Genomic DNA, 25,084 nt, shown 5'->3' with positions numbered 1-25,084 from the left:
CGATCTGATACGATCTGTAGATCTAGACAAATCGAATTGACAGTGAACTGTATACAAACTTTGGCGGAGAAATTTTGTGTACGTCGAAGGAGCCTAAAGGTTTTTCGAGTTGAAATAAAAATTTTACAATTTTTGAAGCTATGACCGGTTGAGAAACTGACTGCTGCACGAAGCGATGGTCTGTTGTCATGACAACAGTAGAAAATTGCAAGTCTTTCACAGGTTAGTACCAGTTATTCTCGCTTAATGCTTGCTATTCGAGACTTATCAAAACAGTTACAAAATTAGAATATTTTAATATTATTCATAAATGCCAGACAGGCTTTCCTTCTGTTACACAATCCCATGACTACAACAACGCAATGCCCTTGCTACAATACGACGTTTCGTACATTTTAGACACTGCAATTAAGTTCCAAGCAGTTAAGCTATGAGCCAATAGGCCAATTACGATATATTAAAATTCTAACTTGGCTTCGAGGCTTAGGGGAATAAAACGAAAGAAATGGCATCGAGGATGAGGGATGAATAATTAATCTCTTTTGTTTTATCCCCCTAAGCCTCGGAGCCAAGTTACAATTTTAATATATCGGAATTGGCCTATTTTACTTAGGCTTCTCCAATTCAAGAGTTTTTCCAAATTTCGACTTTTTATTTACCCAGTTCAACTAAATTATTTAAATTCGCGAGCACGTCGTTGTCTCAGACATGTCTGAGCACACACAGACAGGCCACTCTGTGTGTTCGTGGTTAAAAATTGTTTATATTAAAGGAACAGAATCTATGAGGGTTATGAACAGAACTCTGAAAATTGCATATCTAAATTACGTCTCGGTCTGAATATCCCAATAAAGTTAAATGAAACGTTAATCGACTCACGTATGGTGTTTGTTGGCCTTCCTGGGCCGTCTGAAGGGTCTTTTTAGGAAATTACTTTTGACCGGAGACTGTCTTGTTTTACCGAACACATAGAGTGGTCTGCCTGTGGTCTGAGTCGCAAGTCCCGAGGTTTATATATGTATGAGAAATACAACGAATGAGTTGCCAGTAATCGGATACCCGTGTTTGCGCAAAGAACTCTGGGATCGTTAGGGGGCAAACATAGCAAGTTTCTAGAAGGAAAAGTATGGCGAAAAGTTGTTTCGACGCCCAAAAACATGGTTTTGGGGACAGATCAACGCTTTTTCGCTGTTGTTTTATCGCAAATGGATTTTGGCAATGTTGATACATGGAAAATGTAAGTTTTTGTTTGAATAACAGTGAAATAAGTGGTGCAATATACCGATAAACTCCCTTTTGCTTGCGTGAGGTTTATTGTGAAACTTACATTGAAGAGAATATTGAAAATTTCAATACACGCCTGATCTCGAAAGGCTACCCGGAGCAAATGGTAGAAAAGACCATCCGAGAAGTTAAATATAAAGACAGAAAGAAGCTCTAAAACAGAAATCGAAAATTGCAGAAGGAACTACTACAATTTCGGGCAATTTCACTCAACCGTCAATACCAAAATTTGGAAAGCATAATCACGCACAAATGGCACTTTTAAATACAAATACTCAGAGATATACACATTTAAGGAGCCACCCTTGATCTGTTATAGAAAAGGAAAATCACTGAAATACGTGCTTGTAAAAGCAAAACAAAGGCTTTGAGCAGCACAGTAGCCACACAGCACAAGTCGCGCGGACTCATTTGTCATTAAAATCAACCCCAGACAGTACAATGATCGCCACCGTGCTTATTTCCAGTAATTGTTTAAATTCAGCGCGCGCACAAGGATTGCAAAAAACAAATATGCCGTCAACAGAGCGATCCAGCGATCATTTCATTTACTCAACACCCGCATTATCTGTGCTATTTTTCTCTATATTTAAACGCAGTGTATTGATGGCTTTATTCTTTTATCACAGAGATATATTAGAAAAGGTAACGATGCAAAGAACCCAGCAATTCTCAGCTTTTTCTTTGTTAAATGCATCGCATGCGCAGTTGCTCGAAAAATTGAGACCGATTGCTTTTGCAGAAACTTGCGGTTTTCTAACAATCCAGTTGTTAGAATTTCGAGAAATTTGGCAAAAAAAATAGTTCAGAGGCCACGTGAATGATCTATCACAAAAAATTTGAATTTTGATGTAGGGAATTTTTAATAATACAGAACATGCAGTGAAAACGATTTACGGCGAATTACGAAAATCTTCTAAGTCAAAATTTTATTAGAACAGTGTTGACAGAAGGGATGTAATGTCAATTCGTAGTGGGCAAATGATGAAAAAAATCTAACGACTGGATTTTTTTTAAATAAACAAAAAACATTTTTTGAGCCTTGTTTTTAACCAGCCCTGTTGCCATGGCAACAGTACACACCTCAGCCAAAATGCGAGAATAAACCCTTTTGTGGTTAACCTTGACTCTTGCAAAAAACGGGCGTTAAAGCATAAATAGTTTAAAAGTAATGGTGAATTAGGCATACAGGCACTTGAAAACTGTGTTCGGCCACCTTGAGATTGCCTTGGGTCACTGTACTAACCGCTGACCAAAGATCTTCAAGACGATTTTGTAACATGAACACGTGCCACACACGCACGACAAAACATTTTCACGTTATCTCGTGCAGACGATCGATGTGTTTTGATCGGATCATTCACGATGTTTACCAGAAGAGAACTGAAACGCAGGCAGAAGAAAGCAAGATTTTGAAGTGAGTTTTTCTTCTTTCTTTCAATCATGTTCAATTCCTCGGGTATGTGGAGCACAATTCAAGCTCAAGAATATAATCGCGATACATATTTATAGGCAGTGAACGTTGATTATGAATCATATTTTTACTGTTACTATAATTTCAGCTGGGTGATATGTTAATGTTATCATGGCTTACCATGTCATGAATGAAGCGGCTGTGAATGGAAATTCGAAAAGTAGCGAGTGGCTACAGAAAGGTGACTCGCTCAACATTAATGGAGATTCCCCACCTGGCACCCCAGAGCAGCACAAAAGGAAATGCAAAGAATCAGAAGAAACTAAGCTTAGGTCCAGCCACGTTTACCTTCGGCGCCATCGCGACAGGAATTTACATTGCTTGAAAAGAAAAGGAACTGAAAGCTTTGCGAAACTGGACCGCTTTAATAGAACGGTCCTAGCGCTGCAATGTTCGGGCCTCTTTGAAATCTCCACTGGTATCTTCCAGCTAGTTCGGGACAGTGATTTGCTTCAGAAGGAAATAAACAAGCTACAAGAGGAGACCGTTGAATTCAATAGGCGTTTAACTGAGCAACAATTCAAGGGACAAGAACAAAGTACAGCCATGCCCAAGGAATGAGGAGCCAGCGAGAGTAGTTCTGGAAGTGGAAAGCATCGTTAGTGTGGATGTTTCTTACCAGAATTCTGTAGCAATTTTATGTTGATCATAGAAGTGTACTGATCAATCTTGAGCCTGATTTTGCAGGTTAAGGAAATCTCTCCCCCCCCCCCCCCCCCCAACCTTAGCCTGTGCCCATGTTTAAACTGGATGGTAGAAAGAGGGTATTCAGAGGTAAAATGAGGAGGGGGCATCTTCCCCTTCCTTCCCCCTGTGATTATTGCCCTACCCCTCCCACCCCACCACAGACGCAGACCATTTGATTTCTCGACCTGTGATAAGGTACAAAACAGAGCCCCTGACAATACTAGTTATCATCAGTTGTAGGAAATTGTACTTGTAGTTTGTATAATTATTGGGCCTTGCCCCAAGGTCACAGACAGTATAGTAATGTTTAAAATAGGCCAATTCCGCTATATTAAAATTCTAACTTGCCTCCAAGGCTTAGGGGAATAAAACAAAAGAAATCGCATTGAGGATGAGGGATGAAGAATTAATTTTTTTTGTTTTATTCTGCTAAGCCTCGGAGCCAAGTTAGAATTTTAATATATCAGAATTGGCCTATTGGAGAGTACCCTTCCCATGGGTACTTTGATAATAAGAACAATGCTCAAGTCTCCATGTCCTCTGGTGGATGTTTTGTAAAACAAGCTCTCGGAACTGATTCAAGGTGCATGTTTTAAGAATCAGCAGACATTTCCCTGTATATGGCTGCCTGTCGAGAAGGACAAATTTGAAGCTATGTCCTCTCTGATTTGTCCTCTGCAGTAATTTTTTTTTTTCAGCGTTGGTTTTTATTGTTTTTGGTGAGCAGTGGTCAACCTAGCTGCATCTTATTGACCACATTCACTCATCTCAAACTCGGACTCTTTAATATTGTTAAATCGCATACCCTTACAATTTATCTGAAACAAATGGATACAGAATTCTTAATTGCCTGATGGAAGGCTTTTGAAAAGTAACATCTATACTAGATATCTGTCTGGATGTTTGTCTTATTCAGTTAATATGCACGCTTATGTAAAAGGAATATTTGTGTTCTTAATTTTGACTGTAAGCAAAGAAGGGAAAGTCTAAGAGCAGACCAATTGAAATGTGCATTAATTTTAGGGACATTCTCTGATCACGTTATTTTTTTGTGGAGATGTGCTATTAAAATGAAATCAGTATACCCTACATGCTTGCATCTATTTAATGTGCACTAGCTAACTTGAGATGTCTTTGTAAAGCCCACCCACCCACTCCTGAGCCCCTCCTCCGCTCTACCCTTGTACCTGCCTTGACACAAATAAAGGGCCAGCTGAAGAAAACACTGATACCAACACGAGCTTTTACACAGTGCTTGCAGACCCATTCTGGATAGTCTAGTTGGCATGTAATTCACGCGATACGGCGATCGCCCCGCTAGCTCATTTACTTGTTTTGCCCATTTGAACTAAACATGGACATTTATCACCTGGCATATCTAGAGCTTTTGCAATAAGAACTTTGTCAGACAGGTTTGAGACAGGTGATTCAAGAAATTTATGTATTTTGATGAAACATCCTAAAAATCTAAAATCAAATGCATAGTCATCAGTAATTACATTTAAAAGACGTGCTTCTGTTGGCAACTCGGTAATTTATTAACGTGTTCTACTATGTCTACTATAAACTCTTCAACTCTAAAAGGTTCTGAAAGTTATCTTATTAAAAATAAACTTACTGTCAAACTGCAGTCATTTTGAAGGTCTTTTATCTTGGAAGGTCAAGATGCCAGAGATGTGATATTTTTAATGAAGATCTCTCTAAAGTGGATGTGTAAACATGTCTGAACTGTAATGAATAAACTGGAAACGTTCTGAGAAGAGTGACTGGCATGGGAATTAATACATTGTATAAATCGATTACATGTATTTGCCCCCAAGGCTACCTGCTAAGTTTTAACGTCTGGTTTGCAGTTCTTCTAATCTTGTATTGACTTGTAGCTTTTTGCTATAAGTGATCGTCACCTGTGCAAGTTAGTCGATTTCTTTCTGGAGTCTGAAGTTTTCCTCCAAGAGTTTTAAGGTTTGAACGAAAATTTCTAGCAAGCCCGAGTGGAACGAAGGTTCGCGAAGGTTCTGTGAAATCGGTCATCAGCTCTCGCCGTGTGATTTGTTTTGCTTGATCTTAGTTTCAGAGAACTCTTACGTTTACCATGTAGACGCAGACCTCGGGGAGCATTTTCACTCGCTTCTTTAAAATCCAAAAAGTCTTCTAGATGTATCCTCTCGCGTTAAGAGTTCATTTAGCAGACGATACGCCGAAACTGTGTACTTTCTGTCGTCCTCGTCGGCCACGCAAGAAAGCTTTGGCATTCACTTTTTAGTTTTGTCTAGAGGTATTTAAAGTGCCTGCAGCTGAAAATTTTTGTTTTGCTTTCTTCAAAACCAGAAAATTTGCTATTCAATTTCGTGACGTCAAAGAAGTTCATTTCACGTGCGGCGCTGTTTCCATTCAACAAACACACGTGAGATCACACATTATGTGGGAGTACCCGCGAGGGTCTGGAACTGCCCAAAGACCAAAATAGCACAAATACGTTCATATTTGGCCTATTTTTGGCCTTTTTACTTAGCGAAAGTGATCTTTTCGGTTTGAGTTCCCTAATGATCGAATGTTTCCGGATGTTTCCTACATCGTTTCCTAAGTGCAACAGTGAAGTGGAGGAAAAGAGTGAATATTCAACCGAAAAAGCTTGTCAGATTCCGGTGTATGCAAATATTGTTATTAGGGAGCTTGAGCAACGACGACGACGACGCCGAGGACGACGCCTACTAAAAAATGAATTTATATTTTACAAGCGAAATTCGCGATTGTCTAGATCTGTTCGGTATGTAATACGTAATGCGAGCATTCGATTCCAAATGGAAATACGCAAAATTAGCCGTCGTCGTCCACGTTCAGTAGGCGACGCAGAACTTGGTCATTTCACGTTGTTATCTTGCAGAGGACGGCAAAGAATTGTACAAAGATTTTTAACGCAGGTGCACAGCTATTGTTTTGCTCATTAAACCTTTTGTTTGGTGACGTTCTCGTTGCCGTCGTCGTCGTGGCTTACTTAAGCTCCCTTATACTATCAAGTCAAGAACCACAGAATACAAAAGATGACTACAAAGCGTTTTAATTTTAGAAAAATAACCTGACTGATTGTGTCCTAAACTATGCCTCCTCCATTACACACAAACACTCCATCTGAAACTGACTGACAGCTCCAGAAATTATTTAGATGATCCTGTGAAACAGAGTTTTGTCACCAGGTGTACTTATAAAATTGTATACAGTATATATGCCTTACTGTCCAAATCCTACTAGTTCATTCAAACTTATTGGTGTGTAGGAACAAAGTTGCTATGTTTATTGAGATAATATCTAGCTCTCTCTGTTCTCACAATCCTCTGCCACGGCGGACAGTCTTTTCGCGCCCGCTTCCTGATAATGTACTAAAGCCATAATTAGCTTTTGGACGCGTTGCGGACCTGTGACCTGAATGCAGTTAAGGAAATCACTTAGTAAAACGTGATGAATTGCATTCACTGAAAATAACAATTTCGACGTCCGAAAGCGTCAAAAATCCAGAATTGTTTTACTCCGGTTATCAAAGTAAAACTTGGGAGAGAAGAGTTAGTAGTCTTTGGCCTTCCTCGTTACAAGCACCGCTCGCTTTGCTTTCTTTTTCAAGCTTCTCTCGCATCTGTTTCCGTAACTGCTTGCTGTGCTCTCTCGTAATTTGTTGAAGCTCATCGATCTCGGTTTGTAGCGTTTCATTGTTCCGCAAGAGCTGGGAAATACTCTGCGAGATTTTAAGTAGTCCTGAGCAGCGCAGCACCGCGGCAGTTCTCTGATATCTGTCCACATTCGATGGCAATACAGTGTCTTTCTTTTTGAGCGATTTTGAGTGATGATGTCGATGATGATGACTACGAGATCGAGATGATGATTCAGGATAACGTTTCGTACCTTTTACTCCATAGTTCTCGATCGGCAGTTCTTCAGAAGTAAAGGACTTTTGTTTGCCACAGTCCGAAGAAACATCGACACTCTTGCTCGCTTTCGATGGACTGTTGTTGAGTGTGGTCCCACTAGGAAGCAGAATTTCACACATATTCGCTCCCGGACGTTCTGAATTCGCTTTGTATTCTCTGTTTGTAGATGACGAAATCCTTTTGTGCGTTTCTAAGCCTGTAACGAAAGTTGACTTTGAACGATATTTTCCTGCAGCCTATAAACTTTCACTTCTATCACACGACTGTGTGGGTCGATGAAGTTCACTCTGACTTATCGCACGTCTCGGCACGTGAATGCAACCCTGCATCACGTGTACACGTGCATCGGAAACGTGAGTGGCAGATTTGTACTTGAATGGAAAGGACTGGGAGGCCACACCAAAACAACATCGCCCCCAGGGCATCGCCCACATAAACAACAGCCGAGTAGTCCATTGTTATAAGCCATTTGTTATTGATGTGAGCTATTTATTTTGATTTTAACTGACTAATTATTTTTGATGAGATAGTCTTATTTTTGATTTCAGGTTTTGCTTTTGATGTGACAGTTGTTGGGCACAGGTCGGACGAGGAAGACGTCTGAAAAAAATTTATATATATTTTATCTTTGAATCTCGCAATTATCTAGAATTATTCAGTACGCCAAGCGGTCTTAATTCCCTATTCAAACTTAAGATGTAACGCCTCTTGGTCATTTCACGTTGTTGTTTTGTCGAGGACGAATATATAATACGAGATGTACGAAGATTTATAACGCACGTGCAGACATTGTTTTGGTCAATAAACCTTTTGTTTGGTGACGTTCTCGTTGCCGTTGACTTCGTGGTTTGCTTAAGCTCCTTAGATTTGCTTGCCGATCTAAGTCGCAAAACATGGTTAAGAATCAAAGCACACCGATTTTTCTAACCAATTTGTAACCTCCTTCTCCAGCCCCACTCCGCAAAAAAAAAAACCCTTATTGTCGGCTACTTGTACTTTTAGGATCGAGTTCTACGCTTTCCCCTTCAGGGATGCGGATTTTGTCAGGACCTTTTCATTTGATTTTAGTAAGGCTTTTGACTCAGTCTCCCATCGCGTTCTGTGCGAAAAGATAGTGTCGTATGACATTAACCCATACATTAAGAACTGAATAATTCATCACATCAGGAAGTAGCAAACATCAAACGTTGGGCTGACGATAACCTGATCAAGCTGAACATGAAAAAGACCTTTGACATGGTTGTTAAGGGTAAAACCAGGATGCCCCTCCCAGAGTCCACGGATGGAATGGCTCAGTGGGAAGAGTGAACTAAAGCTGTTAGAAGTTACAGTCAATGAAGATCCATGTAATTGGGACACTCAATTCGAAAATATGCGTAGCAAAGCGAGTTCTAGACTGTACATCCTTAGAGTTTGTAAATACTACGGCTACTCGCTACAAGAGCTTACACTGCTGTTTGACAGCCTTATAATGTCACTTTTGACCTATGCGATTGAGGTGAGGGCTTGCGCCCACTATAGTAAATAATATCTCTCCCAAATTGATACGTTTTGCAAGCGGGCTCTACGTTATGGTTATACCAGCAAATATACACCCATAACTGATGTAATTAGAATCAAAGATAGGCTTTAAGATAACTACTGATAGTACTCATCCCTTTCATGAACTGCTTCCACTCCAGAGATCAAGGAGCTTTAGGAAAAAGGGACACCCTTACGTCCTGCCACATGTCAGAACTGAACGTCATAAACGCTGTTTTGTGAACAGATGCTTTTCCAATTTAATTTAATTGTTATTCATATATTTGTAAATAGTTTGTAATTAGTATTTTATAGCAGTTAGTTATATGAAATTGTAAATCTAGACGCATGACTCTGGGCATGTTCCTTTGGCATTAATACTATTTATTAATAAGAATTCTTCCTCTCATCTTCTACAGCTGAAGACTTCCTTATCTTACATTACATGTTAAACTGCTGGGGCAACATCATCTGCATTCGAGTGGCCTGGCTCCTCTGACCCGCTGCGCTGGTTTAGAAACGACTTGAACCTCAAAACCATAGTGTTGCCTGTAATGGTTATTTGTATATCTAACGCGTTCTATCACGAATGCTGTCCTCTTTAACATGGCTTTGTTACTAGCTATCAATTCAGTCTGTTCTGTTGAAAATAGTGGGTAGCCGCGGTGAGCCGTGTTTAACAAAATGGCGCCCGTTTCTTTGCCTTTCAAAGTGTCTGTGAAAAGGATTTAGATGAAGTTTTGAACGACTAGTAGATTCAGTCAAGATTCGGTATCGTTATCTATGCGTGATAGTTGACTCTGAGGGCTGTGACCTCGTCAACTATACACGCGATAGAATTCAATCTCGAGCTCGTAATCTTATTGTTACCACTTAAAAATAGAAAATTAACCAACCCTGTCCATGTTTTTGGACGAGCTCTGAGTGAAGCCTCAACAGAAGCGAGAGAAGTTGGCATCAGACCCCACTATAGCTTGGAAGGTTTGAAGATATCGTTTAACTAAATACCATCATTAATTATCATAAGTGGAGAGCTTGTCAACAATACACTAAACTGCAAATCTTTTCACACTATCTCGCAACTTAAGTATTTATTCTTTTCATAGATAATACACATGGCTTGTACAGAACAAAACAGAGTTGCAGGTTGGTTAAATTAAAAAGTATGCAATTGTAAATTTTCACTCAAAAGGCATGATCAAATTAACGTTGACTTGTGCTTCCACACCAGCATAAACTGGCATTTTATTTTTGCACAGTTTTCTAGAGACTGAAATTAAGGAGCTTTTAATATCTTGCACCTTCATGTTCTAAGAGCTTGTACCTTGTAATTGCGTTGCTAGCCTTATTTCTTGCCTTATAGCTACTTAAAAACATGAATATTAAAGCATGACATGACACTTAACTCTCACAGTGCCTCCCTCCACCCAGGTGTATGAATTGGCACCTGTGAACTTAGTGCTGGGGGTAACCCTACGATGGACATGCATCCCATTCGGGAGGAAGTAGAAACACTCTTAGTCACTTCATGCTAAAGAAACTGGGATATTAGCTCTGGCCTGATAGGCCACTTGACTTGCATGCAGACTTTACTTTTACTGTTACTGGGTTGGTTCAGATACAAAATGCGAGTTATGATTGATCAATGGTTTTCAAAGACAACCATCGACCAATCATAGCTCATATTGGTTACCCAATCCATCTCACAGCTCCTAGTGCCAAAACCTGCCCTTTAATCTTCCCAAGTTTCTGCCAGTGGCAATTAGTTCAAAGTGATATCTCAGGTTTTGGTGTTCATGAGAATGGATCAACAATGCATGTGACCCCAGATAATGCCTATTCCCCCCACAGAGGGGACTGGATTTCCAATCCCCATGAGAAATATGGATAACCAAAGAGCATAATGCAAATTAGTCATTACATGAATGAGCTGGCTCTAAGAGCCCTTTGATCTTTAAATTGCTAGGATTCAATTATTTTGGACTACTCTTCCATAGTTTCCAAAAATTATGTGCCATTCAATTGTGACCCTGAAGTTGAAAACAGATCTTCTTCTCTTAGAATGTATATATGCTGTGTGTTGTTTACTCAAATTTAGTTTACTTTTCTGGTCATTTTGTCAACTGAAATTCCATACAGTTTATTAAACCAGTTACACTTACTACAACTTTGTAATTAAATGGAGGGCCACAAGTTTACCATTCTGTGACTGTTATGTGTTTATCCTCTTTATTAGTTACAGGCTCCTGGTCAAAATAGCCCACAAACAAAAAATTGGCCAGATCAATATTGTTTGGAAATTGTCTGTTGACTAGCTGGTATTTTGAGCCCTGACATGATCACAAAAACGTTTTAAACATTGCAATTTGAACTACTGCTACGCTGTTATCACTGTGATGATCAACTAAAACTGGTCATTATCTGTCTAGTCTTGAGTGTGAGAAAACAGAGCCAATAAAGCCATGTCCTCTGATTGGTCATGATAAAGAAGAAATGAAACAAAACTATTATCACTATCACTATCACAATCACTATCATTATCATTAATTATCATTATCATTATCATTATCATTAATAACTTATCACTATCATTGTTATTATTATTATTATTATTATTATTATTATTATCACTATCACTATCATTATCATTACCACTGTTGCTGTCACTGCCATTCCCATTTTCATTATCATCCTCAAAACAAATCAACAGCTTCGTTATAAAAGCATGGCAATATCCTGAAAAGCAACAACCTCTGAGTCCCGGCCAACAGTGGATTAATAATTATTTAAATCCTCAAAGTAAACACTGACAACCACCACACACCTCCTAGCCTAAGCAATCTGTAAGTCTTCTATACAATATTCACAAATTCTTAGATTCCTGAAAACAAAATAACCAACATTTCCAAAACATGTACAATAAATTAAAATTCCAGTTTGATCATTAGCTCCAGTCCGCAAAGTTAAAAATGACTTTGGTTTTTGTTATAAAATTATTACATAAAATGCTCCAATACAGAAAGGGAAGATGTTATTTCTCTTTGTCTTGTAGTTCACTTATGCTGCCATTTTCTTGTAGTTTCTGCTGCAGCTGGCTTTTTAAATTTTCACTAAATTGAACAGCTTCTTTCTGCAGTTCATCAATTTCTTTTTGAAGATCTTCATTAGTTTTGATTAACTGCGCAATCTGAAGTGTAAGTTTCATTAGACCTGCTTGACGGAGAACAGTTGCAGTGCGACTGAAGCGACCCTCACTGCCATTATCCTTCTTAACCTTTCCTTTGCTGTAATGTCGTTTTATACTGTGGTTGTGATGGCGATGGTTATTGCTGGTTTTTGCCTTGATTGTTGAATCTTTAGACGTTGATGGTGGCATACCAAAATGGTTGCTTCTTTGCTGGCTTTTCGAGTCAGCAAGTGGATGTGAACTGTTGTTTACAATGTGAGAAGTCTTATGAAGACCAGATGGTGTGGATCTTGGAACAATTACATCACCCTTTGTTTAATGACAAAAAAGTAGTTCAGATACATGAAGTTTTACCTTAATAGTGCTGTTATGATGATTATCCATGAAGACAACACATGACCATTATCTCCCCAGGAAGGGAACTCCTACATGAACCTACAAGGACACTTTATTGGGGGTTTAGAAAATAGCCCAAAGAAAATATACAAGCAAATTATCTAATTGTTTTCGTAGAATTCAAACTGAATTTTCCTGCAAATGACGATTCTAATTGTAGTGTTTGTAAGGTACATTTCGGTGCATCATACATAATATACTTAAGCGCACAATGTAAGTTGGAAAGTTGATTATTAAAGCAGCATGGCGGACTTCCAGATTTGATTCGTGTGTCGTATCCGTTCATTACAATAATCCAGTTCCATCGGTTGTGGAACATGACACTAATTATTTCTGATCTTAGTATTAAACTTCACGCTTTAGAGAATTTACACGGACTGAATTGTCAATTTGACATTTGCAGTTGTGTATGTGCGCTTATCAGTTTCTGTCAACAATTTCAAGCTTTTTAATTTTAGTCTTCTCAGCTATTTCATTATCCATTTGTTTCTAATTGTCCTTTCAAAACTTCGGAGAAACGAGGAAATGTTGTAATTTTTTGGACCAAACCAAGCTACTGCACACTAATGGCTGATAGTGTGTAATGGCTCAGCCAATCAGAGTACAGCATTTGAATGAGTATACTTGTAGAATTCTACTAATTAACAATTATTAGACTCGTGGCCCTTGAGGGTGAAGGGTCTAATTGTTTTAGTATCACCCAACTAGTCAGACAGAAAAGGCAATAATAAAGTTAGCAAATATAATGCAAGTTGAAGAAATATTTATTTGGGAATAAAACGAAAGAAAGCGTCATGTTCGATTGCGCCAATTTCGCTAGTCGAGGACTATTACTAATAGTCTTCTAGTAGCATAGCCAATTAAAATGCAGGATTTGCATTAGTCCACTAGCTGGGTGATACTAATGAGGGATGTTACCAGGCCATTTGCTCGGGAGAGAGGTGAGGTTACAGGTTGGTCAAGCTGGGTTTGGTAAATGGTCTCAGACATCCTGTTAGCTGTAACCCTGCAATCGTACCCTCCCTCGCTGAATTGTTTTCCTTTTCTCCCTTTCTAAAAACGACGCCTTAACGAAGGTTAAGTTAGAGAGACCCTGCTCCCAGCTTTAGCCTTCAATCAGTAGGCACGCAATAAAATGCCTTTTGGTTGAACTGACCTGAAACTGGTTTCTATTATCTTCAAAGTCTTCCGCCATGTAAAGTCACACTCTACAGCCAAGCACTCGGGGATTTAAAACCTGTAAATATAGTAAAGCGCCAAATTAAGTGAAAACTCTTTGAATCCGTTTGCCCACTGAACACTGATTTTCGTTTGAAAAGGCACGAAAATACTACGCATAGTCAACAACAACACAGTCCTCACTGTTAGTCATATTGTGGCAATGTTAACTAAACAGAAAGATAACCATACATGTCGTTTTATCCTATGTTTTGAGGATAACTTAGTCCATGGCTGAAGTCAACAGGACGGACAGCTATTACACGCACTTTACTCAGGTTTACTATGTAAGATCAACTCTCGAATTTTCGAACTCTGCTATTGTTAACTTGTTACGGTGTTTGTTCAAGCCGTGCCGATGTTTTTCTGTCCAAAGTAATAGCGAAAAAAAAGCCTTTCACAAACCCTCGACAAAGATGGCGAGCTGATGTCAACAATTAAAACCGCTTCAGTAGTGCGTTACGTAACCGTTTTCAGTCTTTCTCAGTAGTCTTCATCACATGCGAGCGGCGCAGAAACGTGACCATGGACCGTGACAAACGTGAGTGCACATCACCAACACCGAATGGATTTTCCGTGTTAGTCTGGTTGGTTCGAACCATTTCCAAATGAATTTTTTCGTATTTTCTGGCGGATGAGAATAATTTTCAGCAGTTTGACACGTCGTGTGTATAACCTAAGTGATCTGACGAGTTATTTTGAACGATTTTTCGACATCACTAGCGGCCATATTAAATTCACTCACGCGACTTGGAAACAAAACGTGAACATACATGACGCTCTATGCCAGGGAGGGTGACCGGAAGGGTTCGTTGCGGGTTTCGGGATGGTACCCGATACAGTAATTGAGGAACACAAAAGAACCGAGTATTTTTTCGACCTCCGCACAAAAAAAGGGCCGAATTTCAATTCCCCAACTCCCCCAAAGGTAGGAAAGAAAGAAAGAAAATTAACAAAAAAAAAAAAAAAAACGGCTGATGATAATGTTACGTATTACTCTAGTACTCTGGCTCCCTACTCGGTGTTGATTGCTTCCTTATAAACCTGAAATCACAATATTTTTGCAAATAAATCATCCAGTATTATTTATTTTCCCTCTTTCCCACAAGAGTTAATATCTCCATAGAAAACAAGTCCTTGCCTGCTTCAAACGACTACAAGCACAGTTCCCGAAATGATTCAGACAGTGTCCATTGATCGTCGACTTGCTACATCAAATAAAATTAATTCACTTGGTTATATTTTCCAGTATTTTCGTCCCTATAACCGTTTTCTCCTCTCTCGATTTCCGCTTGTGCATCATTTCTCAAGTCTAAATTTCGTTAATTGAGATTATAAAAATCCACGAAGTTCAACGGATCTTTCACCAGCGAAAAGTTGATTCCGTACGCTCAACCTCGTGGCGATGTCTGTCAAATTGAATATCACTTACACCTGATTACACTGCGCTGCGGCTCGCCGATCAAACTAAATTTTCAACTGTCGACCTCGTTTTACTTAAACTTACCTTCAGATAGTAACTACGAACTCAAGGAAAGTTTGACTCTTAAAAGGCAGCTTGCTTGCGAACAAACGTCTCTTCCGTAAGTTTTATCTTTTTCGAATCGACTCAGCGATGTCTGGTAAGCAATTTTATCTGCACGCGAGTCGCTGGAGCACGTGAAGAGAGCGGTAATTAAGAAGGCTGCACGTGCAATACAAATTTGGCCGCTACTGAAATTTAATTTAAAATAGAAAGAAGAAAAGAAATAAAACGATTTGTTTTTCCTCTGGCATGAATTGTAATCACGATTTGTGTGGGTGATCATTCATATAATGCGAAGAAAACACTGTTGTATGTCCCAAACTTGTTGTTGTTGCCGCACGTGCGCTTGACATGAAGACAGAAAAGTCACATTTGATTATCGACGGTCGATTACCGGTAATGCTCCGTCACGCAACGCTATGTTGCGTAACGGCGAGAGGGCCAAAATAAGACTAAAACTTTACATGTTCCATACCCCTTGCATTTATTTTTGTTTGCTTTGTGTTTCCTTAGAGCCAGTTATAAAGAACAAAATAACGGGAACTATGTGTTACGCACAGGGAAAACGAAATGATATTGCGGTTTTCATGTGACATCCTCATATTCCGAAATAAAAATTACCCATCCTTCTGAGGTGTTAGTTCAATCAGATAAAAGACTCTCTAAGAACTTGACGTTTTCAAAGCTTTAGCTCGCCAGGGTACTTCGTTTTGTATTAGTAAGGTACGTTTGAAGTTCCAAGATTTTGCGTTGCGTGACATTAAAATGGCGACCTCGGCCCGAGAGCTGTCACGTTGGTCAAAAGATGACTTATTTTGTAAGGTTTTGCTAACTGATCGGTCCTTGCGTTCTATGAAATATTGATTTCAACGTGTAGGAGACCTCGAGTATAAACGTCTCGTTTTAATGGCAAAACTCCGTGACAGCTGTTTCTGCTACTTTACGGCCGCCATATTGGTGCACTCTCCGAGGGACACCAACATATGCACCCCCCCGCCCCTCCCCCGCGGGAAGGCGTCTCCAGACAAAGCCCTTTAAATTTGGGTAAAATACTTCTCCGAATAACGCAGGTATGAAAAAGCTTACAGACCTAAGTCTTGACGAGGTTGTTGGTATATCAATCATGTATCATATCTATCATAAACAAAATTGGGGAGTAACCCCGCCGAGACGAAGCATGAAATAAAGAAAAACAGCGGATGATCTAGCTGTGAAAAATACGACAAACTCACGGGAGTGTTCGTGGAAGCATTAAAAGAACATTTGAATGCGACTGATTGACAAAATCGGACTGCTATCGGAAGCATGAGCATGATTTGTTTAATTACGAGTATGCCCTGATTACAGACGATACCAACTCCTGTCACCAATTAATCATAACTACAACAAAATTCGAAGAAAGGACATAGGTCACTGAGCGTAAGAGTCATTTTTGAATGAAAGGTTTTGGGATCAGCTACGAGGGGTATTCTGTCACAAGGAGGATCCATTTTGTGATTGGACACTTGTTCCTATTGGACAGTTTGTTATTGGACACTTGTTCCGGTTGAGCAGTTTGTTATTGGACACCTTGTTACTATTGGACAGTTTGGGATTGGACACCTTGTTACTATTGGACAGTTTGTTATTGGGCACTTGTTACTATTGGACAGTTTGTTATTGGACACCTTGTTACTATTAGACAGTTTGTTATTGGACACTTGTTACTATTGGATAGTTTGTTATCGGATACTTTGCTCCTATTGGACAGTTTGTTATTGGACACCTTGTTACTATTGGACAGTTTGTTATTGGACACTTGTTACTATTGGATAGTTTGTTATCGGATACTTTGCTCCTATTGGACAGTTTGTTATTGGACACCTTGTTACTATTAGACAGTTTGTTATTGGACACTTGTTACTATTGGATGGTTTGTTATCGGATACTTTGCTCCTATTGGACAGTTTGTTATTGGACACCTTGTTACTATTGGACAGTTTGTTATTGGACACCTTGTTACTATTAGACAGTTTGTTATTGGATACCTTGTTCCTATTGGACAGTTTGTTATTGAACACCTTGTTACTATTGGACAGTTTGTTATTGGACACTTTGTTCCTATTGGACACTTTGTTACCGGACACTTGTTTCTATTGGGCAGTTTGTTATTGGACACTTGTTGCTATTGAACAATTTGTTATTGGACACTTGTTGCTATTAGACAATTGGTTATTAGACACCTTGTTCCTATTGGACAGCTTGTTATTGGACACCTTGTCACTATTGAACTATTTGTTATTGGACACTTGTTCCTACTGGACAGTTTGTTATTGGACACCTTGTTGCTATTGAACAATTTGTTATTGGACACCTTGTTCCTATTGGACAGTTTGTTATTGGACACCTTGTTCCTATTGAACAGTTTGTTACTGGATACCTTGTTACTATTGGACAGTTTGTTATTGGACACCTTGTTCCTATTGGACAGTTTGTTATTGGATACCTTGTTACCATTGCACAGTTTGTTATTGGGCACTTGTTTTCTATTGGACAGTTTGTTTTTGGATGCCTTGTTCCTATTGGGCAGTTGGTTATTGGACACTTTGTTATTGGACACTTGTTACTATTGGACAGTTGGTTATTGGGCACCTGTTTTCTATTGGACAGTGTGTTATTGGACACCTTGTTCCTACATTTGTAGTTCGTCTGGTTATGTGTCTCTAGAATAAAGACGGGCACGAGACGCACTATGCGTCAAGACGAACTATCCTTCATCGCGCGTCTTGAACGACGCACTACGAGGGCCTTACTTTCAAGAACTGATAACTCGATACTTTATATCGTCTAGAACACTCCGCTCATCATCCACACTTCGTCTTAACCCTGTTAACTTTAACCTAAAGACCTGGATCAAGAACTTTATCCGTCTCAGCTCCAGAACTTTGAAACAAACTACCCAATGGAGTACGTTCATGCGATAATCCAAGTCTTTTTCAACGTAAACTAAAGACATCTTTTTAAAAATTATTATTTTTAGCTAGAAAAAATTCTTAATTTATTGTATTTTTATCATTGTACACTGTACTTTTATCTCGTAGAACTTTTCTTTTTAGCTCTTTTGCTTTTGTAAATTAAGCGCTTAAAACAGATCGGCGCTATAGAAATACCTATTATTATTAAGCATAGTTCGTCTAGATACATAATACGTCTTGTGCCCGTCTCTATACTAAAGACGCATGACGAACTACAAATGCTTGGCCAAGTTCGTCCAGACGGATAATGCGTCTTTAGTACAAAGACGGCCATTGTCTGTTGAAAGATGTATAAGTAGAATTCATTGATGAAAGTAATAACTTAAAAAAAACCCGCGTTTTGAGCTTGGAAATGTTCTAAAAATAGATCATGGTTGGAGAAGTCATCGTAAACAGAATATTTTCAATTCACCGACTTGAAAATTGTCGCGTCACTCAGTTATTCTCAAAGTTTGTTTAACAAAAAGTTAAACAAGCTGTTGAGTTGAGCATGCAACCAGTTCACCTGTTTCTAGATAGTGAATACTTTGACTCTGGTTCAAGAGATTCTAACTAGCAAGTGCTCACTGATTACCGGTTCCAGTTGATCGAGAAAGTCAGTATGCTGGCCGGCGTACCACTCAAATATGATCAACGTAAAGCCCTGGTCTGGCGAAAACCGGCATAGTCAGGTTGAAACAAAAAAGGCAGATCTGGTATGAAATATCGCGATATCCACTGACACAGCACTGCTCTTACCTCGCCTAAAAAATATTCATTTTACATCAAACGAGAAGTTAATGAATACTGGCGAATGCGCTAAGATTAAAGGCCAATAATATAGCAGCAGTGAACGAATAGCAGAATCACCTGTGAGGAACAATTTTTCCTGAACTTCTAATTGTCGCCACACTCACCTAGAAAACGTTTCCAAGACCTTGTTCAGTCTTATTTCACCACTCTGCCAAACTACTGAGGAAAGTATTATACTATTAAATGAATGTAACAGCCCCTGGTAATGTCTGGTTGTTTATCCATATATTTACACGAGCCACCCGCACGTGTACGGTACACTGCACGTGGTTTGAGCACGTGGGTTGAGCACGCATGTCGCAGTTGTGCTCACTTTTGTGGTTTCAACAATGAGCAAAATTTCCCCCAAATTGAGATGAAGCGACAACACATTCGAGTACTAAGTTATCGAAAAGAGGCTAAATAGCCGGGATTTTACCAAGGCAAACAGGAAATTTTTGTATGGGTGGGGAAAATTGAGATGTATTGCTAACGATCAGCTTGAGAAACATAGAAGATTCTGGTAGCTAAATTGTTCACGATTCCACGCAAACTGTAATATCGTTCCTTTTGACCATACCTAATATTATTATAAAATGGGGAGAAAACTTTAGCTGTCTGTCCGCCTCTTAAAACGTAATCGTGCAGTTTTGGACAAACTTGAATGGGCACCTAGCCTGTGGAGCAAGTGGTAGGCCCAACTAACAAAACTGGATGGGCACGTGGACGGAAGCTAGAGGTGGAACAGTATGAGCACGTGGCCGAGAAAGCAACTGGTATGGAGAACTGTAAGGGCACGTGGCTGGGTAGCAAGTGGTAGAGGCCGCACGTGCGATACGAGGAAAAATCGCTTTTGATGTACTTGTGGCATTAAAAATCCTAAATGAACCCAGTTGACGGAAAATGAATATCATAAAAATGTCCAAACTTTAGTTCTAGTGTTGAGTTTGAAAGGAGATGGTTTAAAATCTGCTTCAAACGATGCCTTCAAAAGTTGTTACGGAAACGACAAAGGAACTTTCGCCTTCCGCGAACAAAATTTCAAGCTAAGAGAAACTTGCCGCACTCATTTTCCTTCAGGATATGAAGTATTAAGAAGGCAGCGTGAAATTCCAAAAAGTAAATGGATGGGAGCGATTTCTGATATAGACCATTCCCTCCCTATTGAAAGACAAAATATTTTTTCATTGATACTAGTGAAACAGCGTCCACACCGACGCGCCGGGGAAATTTGAAAAAGCTGGTTTATTACCACGGGTAGGCCTACTGTCCACACTAATCCGTCATGAAAACGGAGCTTTTTTGCAAACGCTCTTCAAACCGGAGGAGTTTGAAAACGTCGGCTTTTCGCTATCATGTGGACGGAAAACATTTTGAAAACGGAGCTTTTCGAAAACGATGTCGCCACGATGATCGTATGGTTTCCCTGACCGAGTTTTCTTCAAACACAAATTCAAAATGACCGCTGATTGATGCGTTTTTAAATTTCTCAGCCGTAGTGTGAACGTAAAACATTTGATGCGTTTTTTCAGAGTGAAACCTCCGTTTTCAAATTCCTCCCGCGTAGTGTGGACGGAGCCCGAATGGTTGACCTGGGACGAGCTCGTCCCCACGGCCTTCCCTTGAAGGTGGGGACGAGGTTGGACCTGGAACATTATCCAGTCTTCCATTTTTGTTACTCACGATTACGTTTTGCTTTAAATCAGTTAGGTTCCGCACATTAAGCGCTGTTTTGTTGAAAATTCTTTTTAGATAGTTCTATTTTAAACTACTGAAATGGAACATGGTATTAAAAATGCGCGAGCGACTGACAGAGTATCGAGCAATTACAATTCTTCCAATTTTCTTTGGATTGTTGTTCGTCCTTCGTAGTCGAAGATGACCAAAGACATCTAGTTTGTAAATAAATTTCTACGGTGTGTCCGGAGGTGGCTGATGAAACCAATCCGGGCAAGGAAGCCTCTCCCACAGGTAGGGCAGAAGTGGGTAGGGGCTTCGCTGTTAGTGCTGGCGGCTCTTTCCTTGCGTACTGCTCGCTTCTCCTCGGCTTGACGGGACCTGCGTTCCTCTGCTGCGTGGGCTCCTTTGGTGATGAGTTGGCGCCAGGAGGGTCTGTCAGAGGCAAGAGACTCCCAGGACTCAGTGCTGATGTTGAAGTCTTTTAGGGAGACTTTTAGACTGTCCTTGTAGCGCTTTCGCTGCCCTCCAACTGTGCGCTTGCCAAAGCAGAGTTCCCCGTAGAGGAGCTGCTTTGGAATGCGGTCATCTGGCATGCGAGAGACGTGGCCTGCCCATCTCAGCTGGGCCTTGCGCATGACGGTGATGGCACTGGGAAGGTCTGCCTGCTTCAGGACTTCTGTGTCCGAGACTTTGTCCTGCCAGCGAATGTGGAGAATGTTTCGGAGGCACCGCAGATGAAAGTGGTTGATCGGCTTCTCATGCCGTCTGTACGCAGTCCAGGTTTCGCAGCTGTAGAGTAAGGAGGTGAGGACTACAGCATGGTAGACTTGGAATGAATTCTTTGGATTATTTCCTAAGCGAATAATGATCCGTATTTATAATGCACTAATTCCGTCTTTCATAAATGATCAAAACTGAGCGCATAAAGAAAACGGAAAATGATTTCTATTTCCATTTCTTTTCCGCCCACATGTAACAAAAGTGAAAGTAATTAACGAATTTTTAGTCATGATAACATTACCCTGACATTGCTGCAATTCTCAAATCAATTATTTAAATCATTATTTTAAATGGATTTCGTGCTTCAATCCGATCAACTTTGCTGCTCTAATTTGTTTTCGGGATTTTTCGTTATAAAACTAAAGAGCAAAAACCTAAATTAAACGGTACCTGGATTAGATCGACCCTATTAAAGAAGACGAATACCACATGTTTCGGTTGATACAATTTCGTTGCTATGATCGACTAAAACCGTGTTTGGTATTCTAAGTTTCTTAATTAACTATTAAACATGTTAAACAAAAAACATTTTTGTGAGATCCTTCAAGCTTCTATAGATGATTGTAATAATAATTAGGAACCAAGTTTGCATTTATTCGCAAGGTATTCATACAGTCCACAAAAGGTGTTTGAGGTTTCATCTCGCATATCGTTACATGTAATTACATGTGAGAGATATCTTTTAATGTTTGTCTTGCCCGAGGTTAGATAACTGCTAGGATGGGAATATTTGTTTCTACTGATCAATTAGACGAAGAGGACGAAGAGGATATAGAGGCATTTCGAAAACCTAAGTATTATCGAGGGAGGGATGGTCCAAAGTTTCGCGTCATGAACTTCACGAGAGATTACGAGTACCGACAGTACGAAAATTCCACTTGGATTTCGGCGCGTTTCGAGAATATGGAACACAGCAAAGCGCTTAGTAAAGGAGAAAAGATCCTCGGTCGCTACTTCAATGGCAAGAATGGCCCGGAGAAGTTCATGGACTTGACTTGTCCGCTTAAAGTTCGAGTAGAGCTCGGAAAGAACGGAGAGTGGGAAGAAAGCGAGTTTGTTGCGTCTCTTCATCTGCCCTACGAGAACGCAAACCGACCACCAGCGCCGAGCGAGGGCGGTCTTTTCATCCAAGACGTGGCTGAACACTTTGCCTACGTGTCGAGCTTCGAGGGGTTTGCTAGCGAAGACAAGTGGCAGGAAGAAGTCTTCAAGTTGAAGAGAATTTTGGATAGCGAAGGGAAAAAGTACGACAAACAAGTGGTTTTTACCGCGAGGTACGAGAACCTTCTCCATTTTGGGAAGAAGAGAAATGAAGTGATCTTTGTTGTTGCAAACGACTGAAGAAGACTTTCCGAACATTGACTACTTGGATTCAAAAACAAGTTTAAGTATTTTTGTTTCAATTTAGGGCTCTCACTTATAGACATGCACAAGAGGAAATGCTGTACTTCTTTCCAATTTTGATCCTTTGAAATAACTTTGGACATCAACGAAATAACTATGCTGCAATCGAATAATTATTGGTTAAAGCGCGACGCAAAAACTTAGGGAGAGAAAAATGGTCTGTCCACAGACATTTATTTATTTATTTATTTATTTATTTATTTATTTATTTATTTGCTACGAGCCACCCCCTTAGCGTTTGCCGGCTTTTTCAAATTGCCAGCGTTGAATCCTTTTACTTGCGATCTTGACGAACTCAACACAAAATAGAGGGTCTGTGGACAGGATACATGTAAGTGAAAATCTGAATTGACTGGAATAACATAAGATTTCCGTACTACATCTTATTGCTAGAACACAGAGGAACAATTATTATTATTATTTTTTTGTTCATTTGACCACGCAAAGAATAAAAAAACAAAAAACAAAATTAAACGTCGGCCAGCCTCCTTCCCAGGGCTTTCACTTGAATGTTGGAAGAGGCGGGAAACTTTGATTGAAAAGCCCTGGGAGCGAGATTGATATAGTTCACCAATCTTAAAAATACATAAGTGTTCTTGGGAAGAACATCTTTGTACTACTTTTCTTAAACTCGTTAATAATTCATCAAGATGAAATAAAGAAAATCACAACTGTGAAGGAGGTTTGGATACCCGGTCTTAGTTAGCATAGATTTTGACGATTTTACTTCTCTGTTTACTCCTTAGTGTTTGTTTCGATTGAGAAGATATATCAAGCACTCGAGAGAGTGTTTCATCGGCTATCCAAACGCCTCGAATTTCGTCAAAAATACTCCGCTGCGCGTCGCATTTTCACTTCTCTTCTCGGTGTTTGGATGTCCCGATGAAACACGGTCTCTCGTGTTTGATATATAGTTTAGCGCCTTTATGAATCACTTATTTTGTTCTCCCTGATTGGTCAGAATTAATTAAGCACTAAATCGATCGCTCTTATTGGTAGGTTGCATGTCATTCAAGTACTTTAGCGTCCTCTAAAGGCTGGTTTTCACTAGCAACGGAGTTGTAGTCGGAGTCATAATCAGAAGCGTAGAGCGATACGATCTAGTGAAAATGAAACTGACGGAGTCAGAAGCAGAACACCGATTCTGCTAATGTCTCCGTCGCTTACGATTGCGTGAACTAGATTGTCGGAGTCGCAAGCAGAAGCCGACGAATAAACCAATCACAATGCTAGATTCCGGGCCTTGTGATTGGTTGGTTCTTCCGACTCCAACAATCTAGTTTTCACTGGATCGTAAGCGACGGATTCGTAAACGGAATCGGAAGAAATGGAAACGTTCCGATTCTTCCGACTCCGATTCCGTCGAGCTTATGACTCCGCTTACGACTCCGATTTTTGATTTTCACTAAGTCGTAAGCTCTCTTATGACTCCGACAACGGCTCCGGCACTAGTGAAAACCAGGCTTCAGGTAATTCCTCTGAAATAAAAGTGACAATATATTTTTGTTCAGACTTTGTCCACTGAATATTTGTCATATGATAACTTCAATTTTAAAATAAAAAAGGGGGATGCCCATGCTCATTAAGGAGCAGTGAGGCATTGGAAATGCCCCATTTTGGCATTATTTAATGCTTATTATAAGAACGCATTCCCACTGGTAATTGTAAAATCTTTGTGAGCCCGGACTCATAAGAACACGCATCAAACTACAGTCAATACATTGTGTCGGACACAAATAAATATTTTAAGTTTGATTCAGACAGAAAGTTAAATCCTTGATTAAGAATTTGAACCAAGTTTCTTGACGTGGTTACCAAACTGCAAAATAGTGTATCTGCTATTTTTCTTATTTATTCAATTTTCCGCAATAGAAATTACATCAGTCTTTTCTCACGCAAAGCTTATGATTAGTTGATTACAATGACGGGAAAAAAAATTGGGGTGCCCGTGCTCGTTGGTGAACTAGAGCCATTTTTCAACTGACAGCTAAATATCAAGGCAAATCCGTCATGTTTTCAATATGCGCGTGCACGAGCGCTCGCTAATGACGCCATAAATTATGCGCAGTAAGGATGCGCGATGCAAATGTGAGGAATGACCTTAAGATACAGTCATTCAACTGGGCAGATAAATCGGTAGGTGATTGTTTTCAGCGTCTTCAAGAAACAGTTCATTCATTGGAAGGAAACGGTCTCAAGTACGGGCTGAAAGAAGAGCGACGG

General features: G+C 39.8%; 3 protein-coding genes and 1 pseudogene across 4 annotated transcripts; 3 read left to right on the top strand and 1 right to left on the bottom strand.

Annotated features, from left to right (window-relative positions):
- The first annotated feature begins 2,597 nt into the window (after window positions 1–2,597).
- Window positions 2,598–5,118, top strand: LOC145463565 (uncharacterized). 2 transcript variants are annotated; one of them, XR_014041348.1, is made up of 3 exons: window positions 2,598–2,701; window positions 2,847–3,497; window positions 3,531–5,118. XR_014041348.1 is itself a non-coding variant. In XM_081447331.1 (2 exons), the coding sequence occupies exon 2, from the start codon at window positions 2,870–2,872 to the stop codon at window positions 3,317–3,319; it is 450 nt and encodes a 149-aa protein (XP_081303457.1). In that variant the 5' UTR covers window positions 2,598–2,701; window positions 2,847–2,869; the 3' UTR covers window positions 3,320–3,516. The 2 variants fall into 2 exon arrangements, 1 of the variants encoding a protein (XP_081303457.1); XM_081447331.1 differs by lacking the exon at window positions 3,531–5,118 and having other exon boundaries at window positions 2,847–3,516.
- Window positions 5,119–7,640: 2,522 nt separating this feature from the next.
- On the top strand, window positions 7,641–9,155 carry LOC145463890 (uncharacterized; annotated as a pseudogene).
- Window positions 9,156–9,960: 805 nt separating this feature from the next.
- Window positions 9,961–15,168, bottom strand: LOC145463931 (uncharacterized). The gene is made up of 3 exons (XM_081447722.1): window positions 13,880–15,168; window positions 13,626–13,706; window positions 9,961–12,382 (listed from the first exon to the last, which is right to left on the bottom strand). Exons 2-3 carry the CDS (start codon window positions 13,662–13,664, stop codon window positions 11,918–11,920), a joined length of 504 nt encoding a protein of 167 aa, XP_081303848.1. The 5' UTR covers window positions 13,665–13,706; window positions 13,880–15,168; the 3' UTR covers window positions 9,961–11,917.
- A 6,798-nt stretch (window positions 15,169–21,966) lies between these two features.
- Window positions 21,967–24,317, top strand: LOC145463461 (heme-binding protein 2-like). Its single transcript, XM_081447216.1, has one exon. It carries the CDS (start codon window positions 22,178–22,180, stop codon window positions 22,796–22,798), a length of 621 nt encoding a protein of 206 aa, XP_081303342.1. The 5' UTR covers window positions 21,967–22,177; the 3' UTR covers window positions 22,799–24,317.
- The last annotated feature ends 767 nt before the right edge of the window (window positions 24,318–25,084 follow it).

The sequence above is a fragment of the Orbicella franksi genome, chromosome 12 (genome assembly GCF_964199315.1).
Source record: "Orbicella franksi chromosome 12, jaOrbFran1.1, whole genome shotgun sequence".
In the NCBI taxonomy this organism is placed as follows: Eukaryota; Metazoa; Cnidaria; class Anthozoa; order Scleractinia; family Merulinidae; genus Orbicella; species Orbicella franksi.
The sequence above is the reverse complement of the archived record's forward strand: the minus strand, read 5'-3'. Positions and strand labels throughout refer to the sequence as shown.

Bases quoted from the DNA above. Each gene is read 5' to 3' on its own strand.
- LOC145463565 (XM_081447331.1), top strand. From the start codon at position 2,870: ATGGCTTACCATGTCATGAATGAAGCGGCTGTGAATGGAAATTCGAAA.
- LOC145463931 (XM_081447722.1), bottom strand. From the start codon at position 13,664: ATGGCGGAAGACTTTGAAGATAATAGAAACCAGTTTCAG. The intron at 12,383-13,625 runs GTCAGTTCAACC...CATTAAACAAAG, and splicing joins ATAATAGAAACCAGTTTCAG to GGTGATGTAATTGTTCCAAG.
- LOC145463461 (XM_081447216.1), top strand. From the start codon at position 22,178: ATGGGAATATTTGTTTCTACTGATCAATTAGACGAAGAGGACGAAGAG.